Source organism: Cariama cristata, unplaced genomic scaffold (assembly GCF_000690535.1).
Source record: "Cariama cristata isolate BGI_N322 unplaced genomic scaffold, ASM69053v1 scaffold42943, whole genome shotgun sequence".
NCBI lineage: Eukaryota > Metazoa > Chordata > Aves > Cariamiformes > Cariamidae > Cariama > Cariama cristata.
Window position 1 is genome coordinate 18,250 of NW_009607510.1, and position 10,186 is coordinate 28,435.

The window sequence follows — 10,186 nt, forward strand, 5'->3', positions numbered from 1 at the left end:
TGGGTTTCTCTTCAGATCTGTCAAACACTGCACAGTATCTGAGAAAAGTTCTTTTGCATACAGGGGAAGGGGGGACCATTAATTATGAGTAGCAGTAAAAGTAGTGCAGTTACCGAGGAACGTGAATGCAAAAATTGGATAGTTGCATGAAGGGGAACTTGCCTCAGGATCCACACGTTTTAAAATCACTGCATGTGCCAAGAAGGCTGTTAAGGCTACTCTCTATGTGAGTGCTGGAACTGTGAAATTTCGAACAGAAAACAGTTAAACTATTGCCATAGTTCTAAATGTTCATATCTGTGGTATGATTTGCATTTATTTTATTTTTCCCTCTGGCTGCTTTCCTTATTCTGCTGTCATTGGTCCATGCCTCGTTATATCCTCCTAGAGAGTACATCCCTCTTGCTTGTTAGATGGTGTAGCTCGTAATTTGCAGTGGTACAAAGTGCTGAAGGAGAGATAATCAGCTGGGAAAGTCATTACTCTGTGCAGAGACTGACTTGCTGACTTGCTGTGCAGAGCTTACTTATCTCACATTGTTTAGGACCTAGAATGTTGTAGTTATTGAAAATATAATAGAAAAACTTTAACTTGCTTGCCTAGAAAAGAAAAAAGGTATGGCTGAATGATGAATACATGGGATATATTGTCCGACCCTAGTAAAAGCTCTAAGTTGAGGGTCTTGGATGCTGTAGTGAATCCAATAGAGCACAGTTCAACACAGGACCCTGCACTAAATAGCCTTGTAGAGTGCTGCATTACCTCTCATTTTCATTCTCAAATATCTCACCCTGAATCCATGTCAAGGTACAGACAGTTCTTTTGCCGTGATCTGACATAGCTCTGGTTACCATGTGGCATTTCTTAGCACTTTGTGATAAGTGTTTGTAACATTGGGTTCTTCTTTCCTAAGCAGTGTTTTCTCATTTATTTTTTTTTTTTCCCAGCTATCCATTGCAATCTGAATCCAAATGGTATTGATCACTCTGTCCCCACAGAAGGTATTAATCTGCAACTTGAAGGTGAAGGCATTGAGTCACCCTCGGTTAAGAACACTAGTACTCCAAAAGGGCCTGAGTCAAAAGAGACACCCAAGAGACAACAAGTGGAGCCAGAAATATCTAAGGTAGGTAGGACTGTGTTCTTAGTTATTTTGGCGAGTCTTAAAGAATCCAGGCTTCTTGAAGTCCTGGCTACTGCTTAAAAAGCACTTATCATCTTCTTAAAGACATACAAAGGCGCAAAACTAACAGTCTGAGGAAGTGGGTGTTACAGAAACAAGGTACTGCTGTGGAGTTTTAGCCCACACACATCTTGGACATTGCACTATTTTATTTTTCGTCTAGATGAAGATAATTAAAATAATGGAGTCTTTCTTTTTCAGGCACTGTGGAGACTTTTTTTCCAAATGACTTGGGTAACAACCAGAATGGGCATAGATATGTTTTTCTTGAGTGTTTTTTGTTTGCTTGTTTATTTTTTCCTGGGGCAGGTAAAGGAAGAGAAAGGTTCTATGAATATATGGATTTTTATATGAGTGACTGAGTTTAATAACTAATTTTAGGTGAAATACCAGGTCAGTTCTTCCATGCCTGGTATGTCAGTGAATAAACATACTTCAGAGGTGAATTCCTAAAGACAGATGAAGTGTCTGTTGTCATTCATAAACTGGTGTTTCTTTTTTGTGTGCAGCAGACATGACTACCAAGTGCAGATGAATGTGTGTGCTCCAGACACTTTGGGTATAGGACAATAGTTTTTCATGTCAGATATGTTTTTTAATTAGAATGAAAAATAAGAGAATGTTTAAAAAAATGGGATTCTTTAAAAGCTTTATCAGTCTGTTTGATCTTTAAAGGCCTAAACCCAGGTTTTGGGGGTGATTTCTGCTGAGTGGAAAATGCAGTTTTTACTGAATCTGACACTTTAAGAGTTAATAGAGCAAATAAAATGAGTGTCCTTTTTTTAAGGTCCAAAAAAGGCAGTAACAATTAATTCAATGACTGAACAAATAAGACTATTTCCTACTGTCATCAGTGCAATAAAGCTAACAAATAATATGCGCACAGTTGTGATGTATTTCACTTGTAGAAGAAAATAGCATTAAATGTTTTAAGCAATAGCCTTGACAATAAAGGCTTGTGTGAATTCTCCATTTCGATTTTTATGTAAAAAAATCTAGTTTTAAGTAAGTACAATTTAAACTCATTTCATTCTGTCTTAAGTCATTGAACTAGATCCAGTACAGGTTGGCATTGATCAAAATCACTGCTACTTGCAGTCTGTTTTGAGGCCAATTATCAGGCACATTGCTGATTTCTCTTGAACCCTTGAAGAACAGGTTTGTGCTTACTGCTTTTGAGTCATCCATTTGGTAACAGAACCACCAAATTTTGGATGGCCTTTGAGACAAAGCTCAGCTAATAATGCATTTACCCAGCTTTTCACAGACAAAGACAAGCTAACCCTGCCTGTGTTTCAACATCGCCAGATGAAAATCTGCCCTGTGTTGAAAACTAAGGAGATATGTTAAGCTCAGAAGAGACCTTACAAGCTTGGACGTGAAGAAGCTAAATGACGCAATGGTGCTTCCAATTGAGGATGGGCTCGTGTGTAGTTGACATAGAACACAGGCAGATCAAGCTTGTCTTTGCTTGCAAAGACTCATCCTAGTGGAAAATCAAGGCGAAATATATTAGTGATTTAATGTAATGGAACCTGTTTCCACTATCTGAGCTGTACTTGTTGGATTGATGAATAGAAAAGCATTTCCAAGGCTGTCCCTGCTGGAGATAGCTGGGGAAGAGGGGAAGCGTAGTGCTCTCAAAGTAGTGAAATCAACTATTGGTTTCCTACATTTGATTGCAGCAGCTTTATTTAGGAAGTTGGGCATGCTTTGGATTTAAAAACAAACAAACCACCAAACAAAACTAAATATTTTGCTTGATGGAATAAGCTTGGCATAACAGTAGTAAGCTAATCAAGTGGACTGTTTTTCTGAATGTATTGCTGCCTTGTTAGTAACTATGTTTTTTATGTGTTGTATTAACTCAGTGATGTTTTTCATCTGGATTCATATGTTACAGCTTGAGGTGGCCTGTCTTTTCTGGCTTGCTCTGCCTTAAATTTAAAAATCATGTTGTTTTATCCTCTAAAATGTGAGTATAGAGTAGGGTTTGTAACTTGTGTGGCTTTAAGAGTTGAGTTAAGCTGTCATTATGAAACTTTATCCATGCAATCATATCTGTACAGTGGAAAGATGACCAGGAATAGAGGAAAGTAATGTAAATAAAACATTGTGGACAGATCCATTTGTTTTATATTTCCTCATTGCTAGGTTGTTTTTTAAAAAGGTTTCTTTGTATCTTATGTATTCAAGTAATATTAACACATACCTCATATCCACAGTAGTGAGACTTATATTGCACAAAGCAATGTAATGTATTGAATGCAATTTAAGAAGCCTTATAGACCATCTTCTCTGCTTTCAGCTTTCTAATATGTCTTCATTGGGACCAAGTCCAGCACTTTAAACCCATGGCTGCTTTAAGGTTTTGCTGTCCAAAGAACAAAATAACCTTTCTAATGAAGTGTGTCCTTCTTTTGCTGTTCTCCAGACTTGCACACAGTAGTAACTCCTGGGCTGCAGATAGATTTAAAGTTCTTTTTTATGCAGCTACAGTAATGTAAATAGGAGAGTACAAGTGTTTGTTTCTATATTTGGGATGCAGATAGCAGGGAGTGTAGTGTGAGTGACGGATCACTTGTTTAGAAGCTCCTGACGAGTATGGAATCTAATTTTCATAGGCTGACTGAGGTAGAATTTTAACAGAAACTGGAACAATGATCTTAGTCTCCATCAGCTGATTCCCTAAGGAACCACCTTGTTACAAATGTGAGCAAGTCCAGAAAAAAACCAAGTTTATTCATATCTAAATTGATGTGCATAATCCAGTGAGACTCTGATAATGTACAGGATATAATACAAATTAAGGAAATTATATGAAGTGCAAAAACACTTAGCACTTTTGGTTTATATATTTATTTTAATGTGTGTATTTATGTATATCAATATACACACTTTCTTGGTCAGTAATTGATTTTTCATGGTATTTTTCATGTTTTTTATCATATATAAGAAAACTTCAGGCAGCTGAGTGGACACTTTTACAGAGTAGAAAACTTCATCAGATGCAAAGATGGTTTTTAGTATATATTATTTTATATATATTATTTCTTTAGCTAACACCTTCTACATCTAACCTCTGATGTGTGTGTTTTCTGGAATTCTTGTATTTTTTTCATTAAATTGCTACTTCCGGCTGTTATGTCTGGTCTATTTGGTTTTAATATCATAGTTATCTCTAGATAAACACAATGAGTCAGGACGTGGAGTTACAGAGTGGAATTCTTTAAAAAAAAAAAATTAAAATTTTTACTATAATTGTGCAGTCCTGTACTTCTCTGAGTATAGGCTTTAACAGAAGGCGACTTTTCTAACAAGATTCAGAAAATTATCTCTTACAGAAGTCTTGACTTTTATCAAGACTTCCCACATGTTGCACTCATAAAGCCCTGTTCATTGTAAGCGTGAGACCCAAATCTGATCTGTCACTTATTAGAAGATTATTTGTTCAGGGAGTTTTGATTCGTAAGTAAGGTGTACATATCTAGTGACACACTTGGTCTCATTATGTGGTAGCAGCAGTAGCAAATAATAAAGGCTTTTTAATGGCAACCACTACAGGTAGCCTTTTTATCTTGTGCTAGCAATGGCAATTTTTTTTATCTGACTCGGAGACAAATTAATAGTCCTTTAAAATGTTCATGAAAACTATGAAAAGAAACTGGTAAAAGAAGTGAGAAGCTTTTTTTTTTTATCGAGCCTTCTGTTGAGAAGTGCTGTATAGACACCAGTACACTATACTTTTTGTTGCAGGCTCATTAATTTTTTTGGTTGCTTTTGCTTTTTTAAAAAAAAAAAGAAACTTTTTTTCAAAATTACATCGAACAACATTGAAGGGCTGACTGAACTCAGTAACAAGAGGATGACAGTTTATCTCAGCTTAGTGGGCTGAGTTCAGGACTGACTGGGGTGGCAGCAGCTCATCTGGCTTCCTGGGGAGTCCTGCTCGGCTCAGGAAGTATGACATGTGTGTGTCAAGTGTGTGATGAGATGTCCAAGCACAAAAGAGTCAGGCTTCTGAGTAATAAGGGTGTTATAGAATTCTTCTTAGAAATATAAAAGTGTTTTGTCAGTTATTCTAAAAAAAAAAAATCATGGTACTGTTCTTTAATGAAAGAAATGAAAGAATAGAAAAAGTAATTTTCTAGAAGAATTCTCCCAAGTTTTTTAAGTGTTGGCTTCTGCTTCTCAGTATTTATTCTTTTTGGTCAAGCTTATAAAATGAGTTGGATGAGAGACAGTATTTGCCAAGCAGTGATCCTAGTGATGAGTATGATGGAACATACATATTCATCAGCATAGCTGCTTGGTATGCTAAGGTCATTTTATCCACTCTCTCCTGCCTTTTTCCCCTCTTGTGAAACTTCTAGTGGCCACAGGATATGTGAACAAGAACCCAGATTGGACTGGCTGAAGTTAAGAAATGTTTAGCCTGCTGAGGTGAGGGTTCAGCATAACCCCAGCTGGGCTGTTCCACTCCTCCAGGTTTTGCTTTAAAATTGTGCGGCAGGTTGGAGGGTGTTTGGATTGCAGACCTGTATGTGCATCCCAGGGGAGGTGCGGAACCTGGGTGGTGGAATGTTACTTTACTGACAGAAAGTTTGCTTTTCTTCATTGATTTTTGTAGAGAAGTAGTTAATAGATTACCAATGTCCACATCAGATCACCACAATGAAAGCCAATAGATATGGTGTGAGTGCGATTTTTTTATTTTTTTTTTATAATTTTTTTTGTTAATTCTTTTTTTTCCTCTACTCTTAGACTGCAATAGTGGCAAAACACCACTTACTGCATTGGGTCTTTTTTATGACTAGCAAAAATAGGTACAGAATCTGAGCGTACGGTATGTTTGAAGTGGATTTAAAAATATTTGGTAAATGCAGATAGCTGAAATAATTACACTTCAGGGCAATGTGCCTTTCTAATGTCTCATTCTGTGATTATTAGTAATACACGACAATTAGTGTGCGCACTTCTATCTTCATTTTCAATAGACCTTTTCTTTCATGTGTTGCATAGTTAGAAGTATGCATCATGTCTTGCTTTCAGGTGTCTAAACTGGAGGCTGAAATGTTTGATGTGTATGTATCTCTTCCTTTCTCAGCCTGTCGTTCATGATTATCACCTCTGGCTGAAGTCTGAAGTTTCAGACCTGTGCAGTGATCAAACCTTCTCTCCTGAGCAGTGAAATAGGAGTGCTCGGTGACCCTGTACATTTCAAGCAGCTGAGCCTGATGTTTTGTTTATCACTCTGGGGTTTCACTGGTGTGAATGAAGTGCTGGAGTAACCCTACCTGTAGTGCAAAATATAGCTGCTTGGTTCAGAATTTACATTGTCACGAGCCAGGAAAACAGGAAACATCTCTCTCTGTTGGGGTCCTGTAAGCCAGTTTATGATAGGAGGACACATGCCTGATTCAGAATCCAAGTGTATTCTTGCTGTAGCATGTTTTTCCCCATTGCTTTATCATCAATTCTTGTTAAATATAGTGTAATATGAAGGCTCACATTTTTGCAGCGAGGTTTCTACATTCAGCATAAAAGATCTGGCTTATCCTGTTCATCCTGTTCGTCCTGACTGCATGCCTAGGGATTCTGAAATACCATCTGCCCTGAAAGCAGCCGTGTGTACGTGGAAGATCTTGAATGAGTTGGTTTGCTGGGCACTGCCCAGGGCAGCGAGGGGAAATGAAGGGCATCTGCAAGGGACCATTATTCATTTCCTTCTCCTTCACCCCCCATCACAAAGTGGGATTATTTTCCTATTCCTTCTCTCCTTTCTCCCCATAGGAAGTCAAAATAATTAGCTCAGACTAATACTTGGCTCTTTAGATGGGTGCAAGTAGAACGGATGAAGTTTACTCACAAAGACCACTATTGACTGACCTGCCAAAATATTTAAAGGGATCTTTTATGAAATTCATCTGAACAAGCATGCTCTATCTATGACTTCAGTCCGCCAGGTGATAATAGGAAGAGAAATTTCTGTTTGTCAGGCTTTTTACAGGTGGACTTTCACCAAAAAAATCGACGATGAAGACATTTTCAGTGGTTGCACGCACAGAGTGCATGCATGTGAAGGATGGGAAAGTGTTGGCCTGTGGGAACCGGTGTGGTCTGTGACCCTGTGGGGTGCGGGAGGCTGCACAAATGCACAGCAGAGCAGCGGTTTCTGCTGCAGGGAGGGAATGCAGGCCTTATATAGGGTAGGCGAGAGCAGATGGTTACAAAGAGGGAGCACAGGGAGGGAAATGTAGTCTGATCTGGCTCCTGTTGTCCTGTGGAAGCTATCAGTGTGAAATTTGTTTTCTTTCCCATTACACTAGTGTGAAAACGAGCAGCAATTGCAGTACGTATTAGCAAACATAAGCAGTAAAAAGCTATGATAGTACTCTAGAAATAAGTGGGGTGTCTAATAGCATGGACACATGTAGACACAGGCACATTGTTTAAAAGAACCTCTTCTCTTTAGGGAGAAAGAAATAAAAAGATGGAGCAGCTTTTAGAGGAAAAAAGCAATTCCATACAGCGCATGGATGCATAATGTACTTATAATGCCAGTTCAGCTGCTTGCCTAGTTGTGAAGCTGCTCCACGAAGCCATCCAAACCTTCTGCTTTCACTTTGAAGCTACTTTAAGGGCTTCATAGAGATTACTTCAAAAATAAAGCAGTATTTTAATGACACAGCCGCCTTGATGGGGAAGGAAAAGTATAGAATCGCCTCGTAAAGAAAATAATAGCATTGTGATTAGAGGGATTACAAGATGTATTATAGAACCAATTTAGCATTTAAAATGGGAAAGCAGTTTAATGCTCCACTGCTGGAACTGTGGGTTCTGCAAATAGTGCATCTCATCTGAGTTATAACAATAATTTCTTTAATCTGCCACATGTTCACTGGACACTTCTGACAAAACTGATTAGCAGTTGCTGTAGTCCACTTTTCTCTCTACAAGTGGGAACTTTTTTCTTTTCCATTTCAGAAAAAAAACATAATTGCTGAGCGTTGGGAGTGAAATGTGTCACAGTCACAAAAGGGGTGTGGGACTGTAACAGTCTTGATAATGTCTGAAGGGCATTTCTTGTGTTATCAACCTGTCAAGCTTTCCTTCAGTGCAGAGGTGGGCTAAGGAGGGGAGGGATTTCATTAGGAGAGTCTGGAAAAGGGTGGCCTGGGGCAGAGTGGAGCCCGTCTTCCCCTCAGTTACTGTGGGTGGTGTTGAGCTTGCTGATGAGAGCAGCTTAAATTAAGTGTCTGTGTGTAAGGTAGGTATCCAAACTCTGATTATATTTGGTGGAGATCTAGGCAGCATACTCAGAGGAGCGCAGAGAGGGATCAGACTCCATCTGAAGTGAGCACCACTTAGCTGAATCTGTCTATGCTTTGAGGACTGCATTGACACTTGAGTTTAGGCATTCAGATCTCGTACTTAGTTCTGTCCTCTGCCTTACTAGCTAACCAGCCTCTGTCTTTGATGTTGAAATGCTTATTAATGTTTGATGGCGGTGAAACCTTGCGTTAGGAGACTGTATTTCAGAAGCTGCGTTTACCTCAAAAATCATACTTTGAGCACTCAGCATAGACTAGTCCAATGCATACGGCTGTGTTCAAGATGATCTGGCAAGCAAATGCTGCTTAATCTGAAAAAAAAGTCTGTCTTTTGGATTAAAAGGAAATTATTGGAGTGTGTGTGTGTTTCATTTTTCACCTTTCTTTTAATTGGTTTTGGACTTCAGAAGCTCATTGCTCTTCACTAGAAGTGAAGTTCTTGTTCTGTGGCTCAGTTTTTCCAACTGTAGAATGATGATAATTAGGACTAGTTAAAACTGTTGTTTCAGTAGAACACTGAGATTTGGAATAAATTTACTACCAAAATGTTGTCTTTTGCTTGTGTAAAATTGATTGTCCAAAAACTCTGCAATGTGTCCCTGAAAACTGGAGAACATTGGCTTGGTCACGCAGCCTGAGAATAACAAATGCAGTAGCACGTTTGCTGCCTGTTCCTGTTCCTCTCCATGCGACAGATTCTCCAGCTGTTTTCCGTGGTGGGTAGGGGTGAAGGCCTCCATTGGTGCTTTGCCTGTGTCTTGCCTCTGATTTTGATTGGAAGCGTTTGGTGTATGGGGACTAGAGTGTGCATGGTGTTTGGCTCTGAGGGATATCTTGTCTCATTTGGGGCCTCTAGGCACTGCAAAAATACCAACAGTAATGAACTCTAAAATCAAGGAGGCTTTTCAGTATGCTTTCATTTCACACTTTGCAAATAGTAGTTCTTTTTAGCTATTTTGGAATGTGGACTTCGGTCGGAAGTGTTTCTGGTTTATCTCTATTCTACAGTCAACTGCAGATTATTGTGTAGCTGATGTGCCACTGCAGGGAGCAGGAAAACATCTCCCAAATGTTAAAACAGACATTTTCTACAATGCTGTGTATTATCAGTGGGGCAAGCAGAAGGTACAGAGAATGTCATGTTTAATGAGAGGCAATTCTTCCCTTCCTCTCTTTAATTTTTTTTGACCAACTGATTTGTAAGTAGCGTAGGATTTCCTTGGCTGTGATGCTATTAAGTGAAGCTTTGATATAGTGATTCAGCCTGGGGATGGCTTTAAGTGCCTCTGTCCTACTTCCAATACTTCCATGCTTCTAGGTTTGTTGATGGGGTGCTTTTATATGGTCATTAACCACTCTAGGCATTTGCAGGGTGAGTTCAAAACTAAGAATGATATCCAAGTATGACAGACTCTTAAACTAAAAGAAGTGGTATAAGTTTGCAGTGGGAGACCAGAGGGAGGGAGGAAGCAGTACAACAGTAGGTTTCTTTGAATTTGGGATGTGTCAGTGTTAGTGTGCAGCTGAGGCCTTCGGCACTTGGAAAAGACAAATGCTGCTGTTGATAGTGGCATCAAACATCACAAGTAATTTCCCTTTAAGATGTTAGGGAATGTGAATCCAATTCCTTCAACAAATCCACAGTTTAAGAAGAGAAAAGAGATTACCT

General features: G+C 38.9%; 1 protein-coding gene across 1 annotated transcript; it reads left to right on the forward strand.

Annotated features, from left to right (window-relative positions):
- Positions 1–947: 947 nt before the first annotated feature.
- LOC104158951 (sterile alpha motif domain-containing protein 12-like) lies at positions 948–1,126 on the forward strand (the record flags this gene model as incomplete). The annotated part of the gene is made up of 1 exon (XM_009696734.1): positions 948–1,126. A coding segment is annotated over one exon (179 nt), but the record flags the coding sequence as incomplete, so codon positions are not given.
- Positions 1,127–10,186: the final 9,060 nt, after the last annotated feature.